Source organism: Heterodontus francisci, chromosome 3 (assembly GCF_036365525.1).
Source record: "Heterodontus francisci isolate sHetFra1 chromosome 3, sHetFra1.hap1, whole genome shotgun sequence".
NCBI lineage: Eukaryota > Metazoa > Chordata > Chondrichthyes > Heterodontiformes > Heterodontidae > Heterodontus > Heterodontus francisci.
The window spans coordinates 112,733,646-112,753,539 of NC_090373.1; the positions used below are offsets into that span (position 1 = coordinate 112,733,646).

The window sequence follows — 19,894 nt, forward strand, 5'->3', positions numbered from 1 at the left end:
CGCTTGGTGAATCCTTGTTCACCGCTTTCCAGTTATAAGGCAAAGAAACCAGCACAACAGGTTTCCTTAGACTTAAAGAAGAAAAATTGAAATTTACTAAATGTAAACTTAAACGCTAATTCGGTTGACGCCTACAAATACACAACACACCCACGCTAGCATGCATACGCAATACACACATGCAAATAGAGACAGAAAAGAGCGGAGGAAAAGTAAAGTAGAAAGGTTTGAGCCAATGGGCTGGATTTTACCTTAGGCAGACGGGAATTCGCCGATGCATTTTACGGGTCCCTGGCCTTTAATTGTCCCAAGGCGGGACTTCCACCTGCTTGAGGGAGGAGGTCCTGCCTCAGTGAGCTGCCGGCCGATCAGTGGCTGGCAACTCTTAGTCCCAGGAGCACCACCAGGAGTGGTGGCCACTGCTGGGACTGCAGCCCAGCCGACCAGATGGATCCAGGAGTGAAGGTAAGTTGGCATGCCTCACCAGGCAGATCGATCCTTCAGTGGTGAGGCTGGAGTGGTCGTTTGGGTCCCGGAGGTTGGTTGGGAGGTGGGGGGGGGGGGTGGCGGCCCTCAATCGGGCACCCTATACTCGACAGCCATGCTCTCCCCCGGGGTGCGGAAAGGCCGGCAGCTATCGCTGGGCCTTTCACGTCCCCGGCACACCCACTTGCCACGGGTAAAATACCTGTGGAGGTGGGCGCGGGCCCTTAAGTGGCCGTTAAGTGGCCAGTTAAGGGCCTTGATTAGCCTTGGGCGGGCGGGCAGGCCGTTCCCCCACCCCACCACCACCCGACCGCCGTAAAATCAACCGGAGGCAGGAGCGGGGCGGGTAGGCCTCCCGGAGTCTCCTGCTCAATTTTACGTCACCCCCGTGCCAGCAACCGACCCACTGGGTCGGCGTAAAATTCAGCCCAATATCTGACAAGTTTTTTGTTACAGTTCTTCGAGCTCACTGTAGAGTCCTTGGTTGTCGGTAGATCTGGATTTTCGTTGGGGGCCCAGTATTCTTCTTAAACCTTGTTCACTGTAGGAGACTTTTCTCTCTTGGGGTTCATGTGTCTTCAGTGGATTCAGAGGCTTGTGAGATAGAGATGGGAGCAGAGAGGAGAGAGATCTTCTTATTCCAGGAGAAAACAGACTTTTTGCCCAAACTGTTTGTCAAATTCATAAAACTCAGGTTGCCCAGCAGGTTAGCCATGTGACTAGCTGGTTTGACCATGTCCGTTTGTGTATTCGGCCATCTTCTCAGTCTACCTGGAATGCAAGCTACCCCACCTTCAACATCTGGTGATCAAAAGTCCATTGTGAGTTGAATGTGTCAGGGAATGGCCGCTTTGCCATTCCAAAAACTGTCTGTTTATATGCAAATGTCTTTTCCAGCCATGGCTGATCTGTTTAACTAGTCCTTTCTTCACTCCAGTAACAGTTTAAAATCAATGTTCATAACAAAATTACTGTGCCTCATTCTTGGCAGGTGGGGGCCTAGCATGACATTATCAGTGATAAATTCACAAAGAAGTCAAGGGGAATGAGAAGTGAACTTATGAGATTTATATTGTAGAGAGAATAGTGAACATACTCCAGATCATTTTGATTTGACACTTTGTCTTGTTCATTTTCCAGTATTTTGGAGCTTATTGTCTTTCAAACCAAAAATTTTTTTTTCCTGGAGCTATTATACTTTAAATATGGAAATAAAAGTATTTGTACTGAATTAAATAAGTCAAAATAAAATGGGTTAACATCGTCCTTTAAAATAACTGATAGAGGAATGTATTTGAATTTATTAGGCATTGATCCAGTGTAATCTCCATTTCTGGTCTGTTTTCTTCTTAACTTGTGAAAAAGGGATTAATTTCTTCTTTGGAATAATACTACAATCATTCAAAATAGTTTTTCCAGGAACAGGCATGGGGTGCTGAACTTTATGCTCTCAAATACACAAAATTTATTGCATCCAGTCTTGGGGCAGCTGTTATATTCTTATTGATTGTTATCAATCCTCATACTTTCACCTGGATATTGACCACTCTAGGGTAGGAGCTACGGTTACAGAACATAAACGGGCACATGCTAAAGCAAGCCAGCAGCCTACAACATGCATCACAACAGTACACTGCATTAAGTTCCCAAATATGTTCTCAATTATGAATCTCAATGTAATTTATTTAAATGAAGTAAAGCTCAAGTTCTACTCTAGTCTTCATTTCCAAATAAATTAGTGGAGTGATGGGAATACTCAATAAAAACAATGAATATATTCACATTGGAGAACCTTCTCCGTGGCTTAAAAAAAGTGGCTTGAAGAAAATAAATCTTCACATAAAAGACAACAGCAGATCATGTCCCAGAACGACGCTTTGAGGAAAATTTTTAAAAGTTTCTAAAAGCTGCATTTTAGCAGCTTATTTGTTGTGTGCAACTACTTTAGGGACAAACACTAAGCAAAAAGATCTATGACTCTGACTCTCAGTTTATGCACAGCCAACAGTGGGAGAAAAATTGGTTCTACCAACCTTCAGTACTGCTTCCCAATTGATGGATTATACATTGTCAATGTAAACCAAGGTGAAAAAAAGCTGATTTTTCCACTTACCTGTTATGGGTATGGTCTCCTGCACAGAGGAATCCTTCTCCCTCTTCTCCCAACTATTAATTCTCCCCCCCCCCCCCCTATCTTCCTCACTGCTGCCCTTCCTCCTCCTGCCCTAAAAGCAGACCTACAAGCCCACCCATGACTGGAATAAACTGTTTGCAAAGCAGACAAAAGCAGCACCAGCACAAAGTTGTGCCCAGATATCAGAATTAACTTGTGAAACACAGAAAATGACCAGCAACAAAAAAAGTCCTTTAAGTTAACCAGTAACTGAAGAAAGGAGCCACAAGTAAACCATATGGAGGGGATGAGCCCTTTAAATAGTGCTTCTGCAGGGACCTTTCTGACTGTTCATACCATGAGTTTCTGGTCATGTTTATCATATGCCAAGTCCGTTACAGACCCTTTTTACTGCCTGCTTGAATACCTCAGTTAAATATTAAAATCAGCTTTCTGAATGATTCTGGAGCATGCCCTGGACACCAAGGGAACAGCCTGACCGAATATGGTGGGCAGTTCACTTACAGAGTAGGCGCCTGAAAAATGAGCAAAGGTGTGATTGATTTTCTAGGCATATATGTGCGCATTTTTAAAAACTAGTAGAACACTTATTTGCACCCAAGGTCCTGGAGCAAAAAGCACCCTGTTCTAATATACAATACAATCCAGTTCTCCCAGTCTTGCATATTTTTAAAGTGAGTGATAAATAGTTTAGTCTCATGGTTGTTCATAATAGCTCTTTACTGTCCTATATTTGTGTCTGAAATAATTTAAATTCATATCTCCTTTAAGAATATTACCTTCTCCTTTGAAATAGGCCCTTGAAGAAGAAGATGCTGTGCATTGGGGAACTCTGGGAGCAAGGTTCCTGTTTTTGAACTGAGCGAATACTTCCGTGTAAAGCCTCCCTATAAAAGTAAAAATGTTCAGTTAGTTATGTGACAGCACCAAGGTTTCTAAATACACAACCACATTCTGAAGAGTTTATTATTGCTACCAGTTAAAACCAACATTTAACTACACAAATAAAGGCAATTATTTTAAAATTCTACAACAATAGTTTTACTTGTACAGATAGTCTGTTTTGATTCACCTAGTATTTAGATAAACAACTGAACTTGATGCATCAAGTTGTAATTCATAATTGTTGGCACATTAATCTAATGGTTTACTAATTTCTTATTTTAGTGTAATGCAAATATCATGGTCAGGTCCAATTATATCAGCTTATCCAACTTTTAATGTATCCCTGCCCTGGTTACCATGAACAGCATATTGTGATTATGTGAGTAAATGGGTTTGAAGCTTTGATAAAGTGAGTTGCATTAAGTCATGTTGTTGATGAAAAGCTAGTATTAATACAATTTGGATAAAGTTAATGGATTTTCATTATGAACATTTCTGCATCACTTTTCTTATTTGTATATTTAAATATTTTAAATCCCTTTTATGTCTAGGAACACCTGTTTCTAATGACCATTTAACATTATGATAATGATCGCAATATTATCTACTTAATTAGCCATGAATCCTTTAATAATTAACAAATATGTCCAGAAAACAAAGTTGCTGGCATTCTACAATATGCCACATTTACCCATAGGAAGCTAAAGCTGAAAAGACCAATGTATTGTACAATGTATCATTTTCTTTAGCAATGTATCAATATATTCAAATAAATCACTTGAAAATTCATGAAGGTGAGAAATGAAGAGAGAACCAGAGAGAAGATTTAAAACTAATGGATAAACTGTGTGCCAGCTTCAATGGACATGAAAGATCCCAAGACACTGTTTAAAGATAGCAAGGAGTCCTGGCTAACATTCCTCCCTCAACCAACTTGGTAACCATTCATCTCATTGTAGTTTCTGGGACCTGGCACCAAATGAGATTGTACTTCAAAATAATTCATTGTATGTGAAGCAATTGGAGCATCCCGAGAGATGTGATAAGGTGCTAAAAAAATTATTTGTTCTTACTGAAATTGTAAACATAGCAAAAACATAAAAGTATTCTTAAAATGTCACTAACACAGAGCAACCAGGGAGAATCTTAGTTCCCTCCCCAAGGGTACACTGGATACATTAATAGATTATGAACAGGAAGATAGAACACAAGGAGCATGGAAATGGGGTAAATACATCAGTAAAACAGATAGTGCAAGATATATGGGTAAATAAAACTTATATTTTTATAGTGCCTTTAAATGCAATGAAACAACTCAAGGCACTTCACAGGAGCATTATAAAACAAAGTATTAGACTGAGCCACAAAAGGAGATATTAGGTTAGATGATCCAAAAGCTTGGTCAACGAGGTAGGTTTAATGAGTGCCTTAAGGAGGAAAATGAGGTGGCGAGGCAGAGAGGTGATGGGAGGGAATTCCAGAGCTTGGGGCCGAGGAAACTAGGAGCAAAGACCAACAAGCTGGGAGCAACAACAATATGGATGACTGAAATGCTGGAAGCTTTATTAGAAAAAAAAAGCATAACAGTGTATAAAAATCAGCCACATACCAAGGGCTAAATCTTCCGCCTTAGCAGTAATCCACTGAGAATTTTGGGCTTTTTACCTGGTTCTGGTCCCTGATACTGACCCTGGTGAATTTACCTGCATTAACTAATTTGGGTGGGTTCCCAGTGGGATTTCTGGCTGGGCTCAGTAGCCTTGGGTGGGGTGGGGGTTGTGGTGGAAGGGGAGGAGAATGTTGCTGCTATGGGCCTTGGCTAGTTGCCTCCAGGGCAGATGAAGTATGTATCCATTTTTTAAAAAATATTTTAAATTTGTCATGCTGGTAGAGTTCAATCTATCATCCAACATTTAATTGCACTTATCTTACAGACCATGTAAAATTTAAATCCCTGTCCTTAGCAATTTTCAACTCTGGAAAGTGAAAGCATTCCAAATGCTGAGTGTAAATAAGGTGATAATGAAGGAAAGTATGTCAAAAGATGTATATCTTGATTCATATCCAACTTGAATGCATCCACCCAAATATGGGCAGGCATAGTCAACATCTGTCGGCAATTTCAGAGGAAAATCCTGGAACTGTTGGGAATTTTCAGGTAATGACACATAGAAGGAACTCTATCTCTTGTTCCAAACTAACTTCTAAATATCCTCTCAAGCACACAAGGAAAAGAACAGACTTACTTCAGAATACTGGAATGCATATCACAAATTGATTTTATCAGACAAATTAATTCTTACAGCAAATGCTTCTTATTACCATTATTCCTATTTCTGGTTGTTCTTAAACCTAGACTGGTACTGAACAAGGGCCAGGAACACCTGTCGACTGTGTTGAGGTATCATGAGTGCCTTAGCCCAAGGTGGTGTAACATAGTGTGCTCATGGTTTTGTTATCTGCATTCTGTTTTAAAGCAAAGGCTGGAAAGAGTTAAGAATGTCAAGCTGGGCTAAGCACTCTGTTAGTTACTAATTAGGTCATGTCTCAAGATGCACCCTGTTAGTCTAAAAGAAAAACCACAGCAGAGGTGACAGGAGATAGCTGCTGACATGTCTGCAAAAACAGCGCCAGACAGAGAGAGGTGTTAAAGCACCAAGCGTTGCTGTTTAACAGTGAGGAAGCATCTATGAGTTGTTTTAAAAGGAACATATTCTTGTAACTTCTGATGTAATCAATTTTTATGTTTTTAAATGCAAACATAGCTGAAGGTCGGATGATTGCCAGAGGCTAGAGCCTGCACTAACGGGTGAAACAATAGCAAAAGAAATTGCCTCGAGGCACAGAGCAGCACAGTTTGAAGAGATGCAACAAGATGAAACAAGAAGACTAAAGAGGAGGAGAAGAATATGCATAAATGGGTCCTTTTCTGAGTGCACAGGAGGGGAGGAAAAAGAGTGAGAGAGCTATAGTGATACGGGATTCTATTGTAAGGGGTACAGATAGGCATTTCTGTGGCCGCAAACGTGACTCCAGGATGGTGTGTTGCCTCCCTGCTGCTAGGGTCAAGGATGTCATGGAGCAGCTGCAGGACATTCTGAAGGGGGAGGGTAAACAGAGAAATAGAGGAGAAATTAAGTCAGTCTGGAAAGCAGAGAAAATAGACCTGTTAAGGCACAAGCAAATAATGCAAGGCTGGATTGCACGTATTTTAATGCAAGGAGTCTTACAAGTAAGGCAGATGAATTGACGGCATTGATTAACACATGGGAATATTATATTATTGCTATCACAGAGACATGGTTGAGGGAAGGGCAGGACTGGCAGCTCAATATACCAGGATATAAATCTTCAGGCATGATTGTGGGGGGGGAGGGGGGGTGGTGAGGGGTGTAAAAGAGGAGATGGCATTGTACTATTGATCAAGGAGTCAATTACTGCAGTAAGGAGGGATGATATCTAGAAGGTTCCTCAAATGAGGCCATATGGGTAGAACTTAAAACCAAAAAGGGGACAATCACTTTGCTGGGAGTGTACTACAGGCCTCCAAACAGTCAGGGAGAGATAGAGGAGCAGATATGTAGGCAAATCTCAGAGAGGTGTAAAAATAATAGGGTAATAATAGTAGGGGATTTCAACTTCCCCAATATTAACTGGGTTAGTCTTAGTACAAAAGTCTCAAAGGGGGTGGAATTCTTAAAGTGCATACAGGAGAGCTTTTCGAGCAAGCACATTGAAAGTCCTACAAGAGAAGGGGCGGGTACTGGACCTAATCCTGGTGAATGAGGCCAGACAAGTGGGAGCAGTGTCACTGGGGGAGCATTTCGAGGATAGTGACTATAACTCTAAGATTTAAGGTAGCTATGGAAAAGGACAAAGATGGATCGGAATTCAAGGTACTGAATTGGGGGAAGGCTGATTTCAATATGATAAAACAGGATCTGGCCAAAGTGGACTGGGAGAAGCTACTTGTAGGAAAGTCTACATCAGACCAGCGGGAGTCATTCAAAAAGGAAATAGTGAGAGTTCAGGGCCAACATGTTCCTGTAAAGGTGAAGGGTAGGACTAACAAGTCCAGGGAACCCTGGATGACAAGGGATATAGAGGATTGGATAAGGGAAAAAAAGAAGACTTATGGCAGATTCAGAGTGCTAAAAACAGTGGAGTCCCTACAGGAGTATAGAAAGTGCAGAGGGGTACTTAAAAAAGTAATTAGGAGAGCGAAGAGAGGGCATGAAAAAACACTGGCGGACAAAATACAGGAAAATCCCAAGGCATTTTATAAGTATATTAAGGACAAGAGGATAACCAGGGAAAGAGTAGGGCCCATTAGGGACCAAAGTTGCAATCTGTGTGTGGAGTCGGAGGACGCTGGCGAACTTTTAAATGATTACTTTTCATCTGTGTTCACTATGGAGAAGGACGATGTAGGTGAAGAGATCACGGAGAGGGATTGTGATATACTCAAACAAATTAGCATTGAAAGGGAGGAGGTATTAACGGTTTTAGCAGGCTTAAAAGTGGATAAATCCCCAGGCCCAGATGAGATGTATCCCAGGCTGTTAGGTGAGGCAAGGGAGGAGATAGCAGGGGCTCTGACACAAATTTTCAAATCTTCTCTGGCCACAGGAGAGGCGCCAGAGGACCGAAGGACAGGAAGTGTGGTACCATTATTCAAGAAGGGTAGCAGGGATAAACTAGGTAATTACAGGCCAGTGAGTCTAACATCGGTGGTAGGGAAACTACCGGAAAAAATTCTGAGAGACAAGATTAATCTCCATGGAGAGGCAGGGATTAATCAAGGATAGTCAGCATGGCTTTGTCAGGGGGAGATCATGCCTAACAAACTTGACTGAATTTTTCGAGGAGGTGACTAAATGTGTAGATGAGGGTAAAGCAGCTGATGAAGTCTACATGGACTTCAGTAAGGCTTTTGACAATATCCTGCATGGAGATTGGTTACGAAGGTAAGAGCCCATGGGATCCAGAGCAACTTGGCAAATTGGATCCAAGATTGGCTTAGTGGCAGGAGACAGAGGGTGATGGTTGAGGGTTGTTTTTGCAATTGGAAGCCTGTGACCAGTGGTGCACCATAGGGATTGGTGCTGGGACCCTTGCTCTTTGTAGTGTACATTAATGATTTAGACATGAATATAGGAGGTATGATCAGTAAGTTTGCAGATGACACAAAAATTGGTGTTGTTGTAAATAATGAGGAGGAAAGCCATAGATTACAGGACGATATAGATGGGTTGATAAGATGGGCAGAGCAGTGGCAAATGGAATTTAATCCTGAGAAGTGTGAGGTAATGCATTTCGGGAGGACTAACAAGGCAAGGGAATATACAAAGGATGGTAGGAGCCTACGAACTACAGAAGGTAAGAGAGGCCTTGTTGTACTGGTCCATAGATCACTGAAGGCAGCAGCACAGGTAGATAAGGTGGTTAGTAAGGCATATGGGATACTTGCCTTTATTAGCCAAAGCATAGAATATAAGAGCAGGGAGGTTATGATGGAGCTGTATAAAACGCGTGTTAGCCTACAGCTGGAGTACTGTACAGTTTTGGTCACCACACTATAGGAAGGATGTGATTGCACTGGAGAGGGTGCAGAGGAGATTCACCAAGATGTGGCCTGGACAGGAGCATTTCAGCTATGAAGAGAGACTGGATAGGTTAGCGTTGTTTTCCTTAGAGCAGAGAAGGCTGAGGGGGGACCTGATTGAGGTAAACAAAATTATGAGGGGCATAGATAGGGTAGATAGGAAGAAACTTTTTCCCTTAGCGAAGGTGTCAATAACCAGGAGGCAAAGATTTAGGGTAAGGGGCAGGAGGTTTAGAGGGGATTTGAGGGTGGTTGGAATCTGGAAAACACTGCCTGAAGGGGCAGTAGAGGCAGGAACCCTCACAACATTTAAGAAGTATTTAGATGAGCACTTGAAATGCCATAGCATACAAGGCTATGGGCCAATTGCTGGAAAATGGGATTAGAATAGTTAGGTGCTTGACGGCCGGCACGGACACAATGGGTCAAAGGGCCTGTTTCTGTGCTGTATAACTCTATGACTCTTTGAGTGGCAGGATGTGATGAGTGGAGTCCTGCAGGGGCCTCATCCTTTTACAATTTATACCAATGACTTCGATGAGGGGAGCAATGGCATGCTTGCTAAATTTGCAGATGACACAAAGATAGGTCAGAAAGTATGTTGTGAAGAGGACATAAAGAGGTTGCAGACCGATACAGATATGTTGAGTGAGTGGGCGACAAATCTGGCAGATGAGTATTACGTTGGAAAATGTGAAGTTGTTCACTTTGGCCGGAAGAATAAAAAAGCAGAGTATTACATAAACGAGGAACGACTGCAGAATTCCGAAGTGCAGAGGGATCTAGGTGCTCTAGTGCATAAGTCACAAAAGGTTAGTGTGCAGGTACAGCAGGCAATAAAGAAGGTTAATGGAATGCTATCCTTTATTACGAGAGGAATTGAAAATAAAAGTAAGGCTGTTATGCCTCAGTTATACAGGGCATTGGTGAGACCACATCTCGAATACTGTGTGCAGTTTAGGTCTCCTTAATTTCAGGAAGGATGTAAGTGCGTTGGAGGCAGTTCAGAGGAGGTTTACTAGATTGATACCTGGAATGAGCGGGTTGTCTTACGAGGAAGGGTTGGACAGACTGGGCTTGTTTCCACTGGAATTTAGAAGCGTGAGGGGAGACTTGATTGAAGTTTATAAGGTCCTGAACGGTCTTGAAAAGGTGGATGTGGAGAGGCTGTTTCCTCTTGTGGGTGAGTCCAGAACTAGGGGCACTGTTTTAAAATTAGGGGTTGTCCTTTTAGGACAGAGATGAGGAGAAATGTTTTCTCTCAGAGGGTTGAGCGACTTTGGAACTCTCTGCCTCAGCAGGTGGTGGAGGCGGGGTCATTGAATAATTTTAAGGTGGAGGTAGATTTATTCTTGTTAGGCAAGGGAATCAAAGGTTATTGGGGGTAGATAGGAGTGTGGAATTCGAGACACAACAGATCAGCCATGATCTTATTGAATGGTGGAGCAGGCTCGAAGGGCCGAATGGCCTACTTCTGCTCCTGTTTCGTATGTTCGTATGTAAGGTAATGAAGGCATGACCTGTGCTCCAACATCACATAAAACAAGAGCTGCTGATTGTTGATTAACTACTGTGCTTTGTTAAGTATTGCATAATTACTTAATAAATCTTGCTTGATTCACAACTCTCAGTTGTCCTACCTGTATTGGGTTAAAAATTAATGCCGAAAAGTCTCATAAATTTCTGAAAAATCTTAACAGTGGACCTTGTTATAGGAATATATGTTTCTGGACCTCAGTGGATGCTCCTCAGTGCTTCCATGTGAATGTGATGTCATCCAGCATCCTTTTTGGAGCAGTATCCTAGAGATCCAACTCCATAGGCTCAGGATCCAGGAGATGACTTCTCTGCATCCTTAGCAACCTGTATCAGATCCCACTTTCAACTTTGACTCTTCAGGTATCATGAAGAAATTGAGTGAAAGGGTGCTACTTGTATAAAGAAACTCAAAAAAGGGTCAGAGGGGAACAGGTGCCTTATCTTGTTCTCTCTGGTGAAGTTGTTAAACATCTTGCACTGCAAAAGGAATCCTGGAGGGGAGCCAATGAGACATAACGAAGTGTCACAGCTATCTCCCTCCACAAAGCATGCACGAGGGACTTAGCAGACCTCTGGACCCGACTTCCAGCCAACCCATCCCTCCTGCTCTGTACCGCCATTAAGAGGATATACAAGTCCAGTTTCCAGAAGTTTGCTGCTTATTTCTTTGATATAGCTGCCATCCTTTTTGTCTAGATCACCTCCTACGCCCAGTGTTTAATTTCCCCTTTAAGCAGCAGATTTAATATCACTGCTTTTCATTGGAAATTTTTTTAAAGACATTGGGATGGATTTTGTTCTCCTCCAGGCGTCGGGTTCCATGGCGGTGGGAGCCTGAAAATGGCTCTGGATGAGGCCTGTCTCGGACCTCAACGTTGGAGGGCCCAGCCCGATCCTCCCGGCAGTGGCGCCACTCCATGGCAGCCACCCCGCTGCTGGGTGACGGGACCACAAACAACATATTGAAATCAATAAAATGAATACATTTAAATAGACTTACCTGTGATCTTGAGGGTACTGCTGTGATCATCGGTGCAGCGGTCGGCAGTCCTGCAGCTTCAAATCTCCGCCACACTGGTGAGGAGTGGGGAGGAGGTAAGTTTGTCAGTGTGGGGGGGGGGGCATTGGGAAGGGTTGAACCTTAAACTTTGTGCAGTTTGGGAGGGGGGGAAGGTCAAATGTAAAAGATAAGTGTTTGGGGGGCGGCGGTGGGGAGGGCAAATAGTTAATGCAATTGTTATTGAAGGCTTGGGAAAGGGGCGTGAGAAATTTATTTATTTAATTTTGGGGGTTACTTCTTTAAAAATTTAAATGTGCCAGCAGGGCTGGCTGCCCTTTAAAAGTGGCGCCAGTCCCTGTGCACAGGCAGCTGAACCCATTGCCGGAGACAGACAGCCCGCCCCCTCCACGAGACTGGGCAGGCCTATTTAAATGAGCCGCTGCGAGGGGGATTGCGGCGACTCTTTGGCATGCGCCCTGCAGGGCTGCCATTTTTTGAGCTCACTGGTGAGCTCTCAAAATCCTTCTCTCTGGTCCCCAATGCCCTCACTTCCTTTCTGCCCCTAGGGCTTCCAGCCTTCACACCCTTCCTTCCCTCTACCTCCTAACTTCTGTCTCTGCACTATTCTCTGCTCCCTTCTCCTAGCACATTCTCCTAAGGCATTGCAGGCTCCTTTTACACAGCTTTCATTGGTCTGCCTATTTAATTAGCTGACCACACAATTAGTGACAGAGTCAGCACTACCACCAGAAGGCAGTTGGAAGTTCCATTCTATTTCTGTTTCAATGGTGTCAGAATTTCATGACCATTATTTTATTATAACATATGCTGTAGCTGCATGTACAAACCAGCACAATCCCTGATTTAATATGAACATTGCCAAGGAAGATTTGCTAGTTTATGTAAAATTGCCTAAGGTTGAATTATATGCTATTCAGTGCCAGTAAAAAAGAGACAGAAAATGTGAATTGTTAAATTGATCTGAAAAAATTTACAGACTACTATCCTAATGTAACAATTGTGAGGGGCTGGACTATGGGAAGGCAGAGTTGGGATTTCTACCACCATTAGGGAGGGGAGGAAATTTGAGTAAATGAGGCAAAGCCCAAAAAAGTTTGTGAAGAGAAAACACAGACAAAGAGACAAAGGAAAGTGCTGTTGCTGCCTTGTACAGTTGTTACTGATTATTTAATACTCACTGTTATATACATCATCTTCTTTGGAATTTTGTCTGTTTAGGTGGGTCTTCACGCTATGATGTCAGCATTGTTAAAAATACGCCTTTGTCCCCATTAATTTAGGCACAATACTTGTTCATGTGCAATATGATTGGTTGAGCAGAATGCTTTATGGAACAAGTTTTTATAAAACACACCTCTCAGCCAATTGTGTTTTATAAAACTGGTTAAAAATCACTTTTCTAATTATATAAAAATCATCACTTATTAGCAATCGTATGATTGGTGAATCCCAGAAGTACTAAGGTATTGGAACATATGAACATACATACGAACATATGAATTAGGAGCAGGAGTAGGCCACTCGGCCCCTCGAGCCTGCTCCACTATTCAATAAGACCATGGTGATCTGATTGTAACCTCAACTCCACATTCCCACCTACCCCAATAACCATTCACCCTTGCTTATCAACAAAATATCTACCGCTGCCTTAAGAATATTCAAAGACTCTGCTTCCACTGCCTTTTGAGGAAGAGAGTTCCAAAGACTCACGACCCTCTGAGAGAAATTTTTTTTCCTCATCTCTGTCTTCAATGGGCGACCCCTTATTTTTAAACAATGACCCCTAGTTCTAGATTCTACACAAGGGGAAACATCCTTTCCACATCCATCCTGTCAAGACCCCTCAGGATCTTATATGTTTCAATCAAGTCACCTCTTACTCTTCTAAACTCCAACGGATACAGCCTAGCCTATCCAACCTGTCCTCATAAGACAACCTGTCCATTCCGGGTATTAGTCTCATAAACCTTCTTTGAATTGCTTCCAAATCATTTACATCCTTCCTTAAATAAGGAAACCAATACTGTAAGCAGTACTCCAGATGTGGTCTCAGCCCTGTATAACTGAAGCATAACCTCCCTACTTTTGTATTCAATTCTCCTCACAATAAATGATAACATTCTATTAGCTTTACTAATTACTTGCTGTACCTGAATACCTATTTAGATAATATGCTTCTTTTTTATTCTTCCTGCCAAAATGGACAATTTCACATTTTCCCACATTATACTCCATTTGCCAGATCTTTGCCCACTCACTTAACCTATCTATATCCCTTTGTAGTCTCCTTATGCCCTCTTCACAACTTACTTTCCTACCTATCTTTATGTCATCAGCAAATTTAGCAACCATACCTTCAGTCCCTTCATCCAAGTCATTTATATAAATTGTAATGTGTTGAGGGCCCACACAGATCCCTGCCATCTTGCCAACCGGAAAATGACCCATTTGTGCCTACTCCCTGTTTCCTGTTAGCTAGCCAATTTTCTATCCATGCCAACATGTTATCCCCTACACCATTAGCTTTTATTTCTTGCAATAACCTTTGATGTGGCACCTTATCAAATGCCTTCTGGAAATCTAAATACAGTACATCCACCGATTCCCCTTCATCTACAGCACATGTAACTCCCTCAAAAAACTCCAATAAATTGGTTAAACATGATTTCCCTTGAATTTTTCTAAGTGCCTTGCTATAACATCTTTAATAATAGCTTCTAAAATTTTCCCTAAGACAGATGTTAAGCTAACTGGCTTGTAATTTCCTTCTTTCTGTCTTTCTTGCCTTTGAATAAAGGAGTTACAGTCACTATTTTCCAATCTAGTGGAATCTTCCCCATATCCAGGGAATTTTGGAAAACTAAAACCAATGCATCAACTGTCTCACTAGCCACTTCTTTTAAGACCCTAGGATGAAGTCCATCAGGACCCGAGGACTTGTCAGCCTGCAGCTCCAACAATTTGTTCAGTACTACTTCCCTGGTGATTGTAATTTTCTTGAGTTCCTCCCTCCCTTCCATTTCCTGATTTACTGCTATTTCTGGGATGTTACTAGTATCCTCTAAGGTAAAGACCAATGCAAAATAGCTGTTCAATTTATCTGCCATCTCCTTATTTTCCATTATTCTTTCCCAGACTTACTTTCTATAGGATCAATGCTCACTTTGTTAATTCTTCTTTTTTAACCATCTACATAAACTCTTATTTTTGTATTCCTGGCTAGCTTTCTCTCGTACTCTAATTTTTCCCGCCTTATTAATCTTTTAGTCATTCTTTGCTGCTTTTTATATTCTGCCCAATCTTCTGATCTGCCACCCATCTTTGTGCAACTATATGCTTTTTCTTTAAATTTGATACTATCTTTAACTTGTTTTGTTAACCATGGATGGGTCCTCCCTTGGAAATGCCCAACACATTGACCTTTATCTTTGACTTTCCTATTTCAATTTCATTTCTATTTTTATTTGTTTGCTTTGTTTTGTGGCATTTATAATAGATCTGTATAACAGAATATATCAGTCAATAACTTTATTCTCCTGCATTTCTGAAAAGTCTATCCTTCTACATTGTTGTATTTTTTCTGGATATCGAGAATACATTATACTAATGCATATGTGACATTAAACACACATTATTACTCACAGTCCCTCCCTGCATAATTAACTCATCCTGATAGTGTTGGACCTTCTTTCCATGATTGAAAATGATAAAGCTGCCTCCTATATACAATACAAACATCTTATATATAACAATATAACTGGACATGAAATATATAGACAGATATGGACTCCCTATTTGCTCTGAAGTTTGTTTATGCATCCATGGTTATGGGACTATAACATGCTAATAGAACACCATATGTGCCTATAAAGCACAATTCCCCACCAACTCACCCAACTGCCTGCCATCTGCTATTCTACATATAAAACATATAACAGGCAGAATGTGGCAATCATTTATTTTTGACAAAAAATTATTTATCTTTAAGACTTCATTGCACATTAACATTGTGTAATATTTACTTAAGCACTGCCACACATGTTTTAAATCCATTATTTACAATCTTTGCTTTTTGGCCTTTTGTCAAGTTCAATAATTACTGCATGGTGAAATCAATAGCTTTAAATATCTGGTTGTAGACTATGCTTCCAAAAAATAGTGTAAATTGTATGGAAAGTCTTATGCTGTCACTATTGTCTTTATTTTTTTTCTTTAGAATGATATAACTATCCATTTACAGGTGATTCAGAATAAAGAGATCCAAAGGCCCTTAACATAGCTTGAATTATACATACCTCACTTTTTAATTTGCTTCCTGAAAACCTATGAAGAATGAAAAATATTAATCTAATTATATGTCTTTTATTCAAGATCAATTAAATGAGTTTTATAAACCTGACATTTTCAAATGGCTTAAACACAGGTGTTATGTTGGTGCCCTCAAGTGTTATGTTTCATTAACGTTTGGTGAATTTCTTATGAGGGGGTGGATCTTTCTCACTGTCTCATTGAAAATTTCCCAAAACTCATTTTTTTTTGTATATTGCTGACTTATCTTCTATTTTTTGCAATGTTTTACAATAGCTTTGCATTTTTCATAATAAACTACATTAAGAAAAGTCACTGTGGAAATCCTCCAAAAACATATAAATGGCATTACTAGTTCTTGAATTTAAATTGCAGGTTAATGAGATGGAGGAACAGGAGGAGGAGGAGGTCAAGGAGGGCAGTGTTGAGGTTGATCCACATTTCTCAACCGTTCACTGAAATTCAAGTATTGATAATTTTGTGCCTAAAATATAATATTTCCAATTAAGATATATTAGAATTCAGTGAAACACTTTGCAGCATGTTTCTACATTAAATGTGCATTACAAATGCAAGCTTTTAATTTTGTTGTTATTGGTGTAAATAAACAGAGCATTCAGATAATAAACTGCCCTATGGATCAGTTATCTACTGAAGTAAATCAGTCCTCATGGAGACAGTAACTGATGTATTGCAGTTAAGACATAAAATTTAGAGCACTTCAAATTTTTCATAAATGATACAAAACCACCTCAAGGAGGTAATTTGTATTGCTTGAATTTCATACGGACAACATTATAACTTAATATAAATGTTTCTTTCATCATTGGTTTAGTTGGTAAATTTGAATAGATCAGAAAGTCCCACATTCAATTCCTGGACTATGCTGAGTTAGTTGATCTTATGCAGGGTGAAAGCAGGAATGCTACAAATGGTCAAGGATGGAAAAAATCAGCCAGAGCTGTGCCCCTGTTAACAATCTAGTCGGCTTTTGTAAAAAGTTCATATTTGTGAATGTCTCAGAACAGGGTCTGGCTCATATGTGCAGACTCAGATGGGAAAATAGGCTGGTAGCACTCAATGTCCAGACTCATACAATGATCATTTGAGTGAGATCTCAGATGGTAAATAGTACTTTGGAACCACACCCCAAACATTGAACATCTTCTTGAGGAGGGATAAAGAGAGAAAGAGTTTGAAAGTAAAATATATAAATGCTAAACATCAAGAGAATTGACTGATCTGCTGGCCTTTGCTTTTTAATATTAGTAAAGAGGTGTCTGGGCTGTCAGTTCTTCACTAACATTAAAATGTTCAGCATGTGAAATGGAGTATTGCATCTAAACACACACATGCCCGGAGCTTCACTTCTCTCTGGGTATAAAGCAGTGCTAGGCTGCACATTTCCTGCAGCAAGTGCAGTCAGCTCAGTGAAGCACATGGCACTTTTAAAATGTGATTTTGCATCAGCTAGGAGTTAAACTCATACTTGTGCAAGCCTGATGAGGGTACTGGTATGGTAGTGTATTTATTAGTATGTTAAATATAATCATTTTAAATATATTTTTATGCAACTATGTATGTCATCACAGGAAGTGATGCAATATCATGATTCCATTCTCCTGCACAGTTAGCACTTTAAGCTGAAGCAACAAGTCTCCACTAAAGCTTTGCATTCAAACCTTTATGCCAGCCCTTCAGCTTCATTTGTATCAGTCCAGAGAGATAATACAACAGGTGCAATTATTTACTCGAAGTGGAATCTTTTGCTTCAGTAAACTCACTGGTTAAGATTGTGAATCTGCCTCTCAAGTTATACTGCCAGTTTTAAGTCCAAATGCCCCACTACATGAGCAGTTGAGGGAAATAGCATAGATGTGATTAGGGGAAGCTAGATGCACACGAGATGAGAACAGAAAGTGCTGGAAAGAGTCAGCAGGTCTGGCAGCATCTGTGAAGAGAGAAACAGAGTTAACGTTTCAGGTCTGCGACCCTTCATCAGAACTGTTCTCTCTCCACAGATGCTGCCAGACCTGCTGAGTATTTCCGGCACTTTCTGTTCTCATTTCAGAGTTCCAGCATCCGCATTATTTTGCTTTTACACACATGGGAGACATGTTTAGAAAGTTATTCAGATAGGGTAGATGCAGTAGGCTGGGAGGGGCTCACGTGGAGTATAAACACCAACACAGACCAGTTGGGCCCAATGGCCTGTTTCTGTGCTGTATATCCCAGTGGCCTGTTTCTGTGAGGTATATTCTATAATCAAATAGCAGCATAATTGTCCGGAGTGCCGTTCATTCATGCCACCAGAATTGAGCAAACAAGATTCACATTTAGTAATGCAGAAGATCTCAAAAGTAGTTAAAAGCTTCATGTTAGATCTTCAGTGTAATTCACATATATAAAATTCCACTAATATCTGAGAATAGGTTTGTTAAAGCCCAGAAGCGGATTGCACTTTGATGTCACAGATATTGCACTAATCCTGTAAGCTTTCACTTAGGCAAATTTAATTTAAGTTAGCACACAGCTGACTAATAAAGCCAGCTCCTGATTACACTAATAATCATTTTCAACCACGAGGGAAAAGGATATTAAATAACATAAATTTACCTTGTCAAACCTTTACCAGAGTAGACCGAATGGTAATATGCACTGCTCTCTTTGATGCCAATTCCGTAGTAGTGATATCTGCAAGACACGATTTCTACGTTACTTTTGCTTCAAGCCAATAAGGAAACACGCTACTACTATATTCATTAAAATCGATTGCTTGCATCAATTCGCTTTCCCCTCGCGGATGTTTTGCGATCGACACATAAGGAACTGCGAAAGATAAACAGGTTTGTGACACTAGCAGCAGGATTTAATGGAAATAGTTTTGTTTTAGCAGGAGCTGATAATATCAGACAGACAGATGTCATCTCGGTTAAAATAACTGAAGAAAGTTACCGCTAATAAATCAGATGATAACTTTCCAGAGCATTTCCCGGTTTGACGAGTCCAAAGTCTATACAATAAATGAAGTTGATCACGTTGGCAACTGAAACAAGCAGATCTCACTGAAAAATGATAGTTCACTGACTCACTTTGAGTGTCCTCTTGTTCCAAGTCTTCTGGTGGTGAGGAGAGGAAACTTCTGGCGTATTGTCTGAAATTTTAAAAAATGATCTAAAAGGTTTTTTTGAAGTAAGAATTAAATATATATATATATTTATATCTTTTCATGACTTCTATCCAAAGACTTGGAAAAATTGCTCGCTCATTTTCCTTTTATAAATTATTTAATTTTAAAAGTTATGGGTCTACTTTAACATATTGTACAACTCGGCGAGATCAGGATCATACTAGATGATGAGAGTCGGCTGGTACGGTGACGTAGTTCAAGTTTAGTTGTGATAGAATAAGTAATAAAAGTTTCCTTTTAAAAACGAGCATTGATTTTATTCTTGGATGATATAAATAATGATCAATAAGCATGTCTTACCTTTCCGAAGGTGGCTGCGCAGGCTGGTTCCAATTTCTCTTTCCTACAAAAATCTAAATAATGGGCATAGAGGATACACCTGGGTAAACAAACCCCTTCACACACGATGTAGTTTTCTTCCAACCTGGCAAAGAAGTCATTAACAAAGTAGGAACCTGTTAGTTCGGAGTTTTAACCACACTTAGGGACAAAGCTACCCCATGCCCAAAGCGCCAAGTAATTCAAACGCGATGTTGTGCTGGGATCGAGAAGAGGCCATTACTTCAGATTGTTAGGCGTTTAACGAATTCGGCTGCAATATAACGGATTAAAGAGGTGATCAAGCTCATTTGCTACTTAGAAAATAAATCGCGATTTCGCTCACACGGAATTTTTGTTTTACATATCTGCAAATCTGAAACTGGGGCGCATGAGGGAGTTTAACCC

The 19,894-nt window shown here is 40.6% G+C and overlaps 1 protein-coding gene across 1 annotated transcript in view; it reads right to left on the bottom strand.

The window, feature by feature from the left end:
• Positions 1–19,894, bottom strand: part of rfx6 (regulatory factor X, 6) — a 101,277-nt gene that overhangs the window by 80,227 nt on the left and 1,156 nt on the right. The window contains exons 3-7 of the mRNA XM_068018374.1: positions 19,469–19,592; positions 19,071–19,132; positions 18,595–18,672; positions 15,966–15,993; positions 3,400–3,507 (exon numbers count right to left, since the gene is read on the bottom strand). Coding sequence (XP_067874475.1) covers positions 3,400–3,507; positions 15,966–15,993; positions 18,595–18,672; positions 19,071–19,132; positions 19,469–19,592 — 400 coding nt within the window. The remainder of the gene's footprint in view (positions 1–3,399; positions 3,508–15,965; positions 15,994–18,594; positions 18,673–19,070; positions 19,133–19,468; positions 19,593–19,894) is intronic.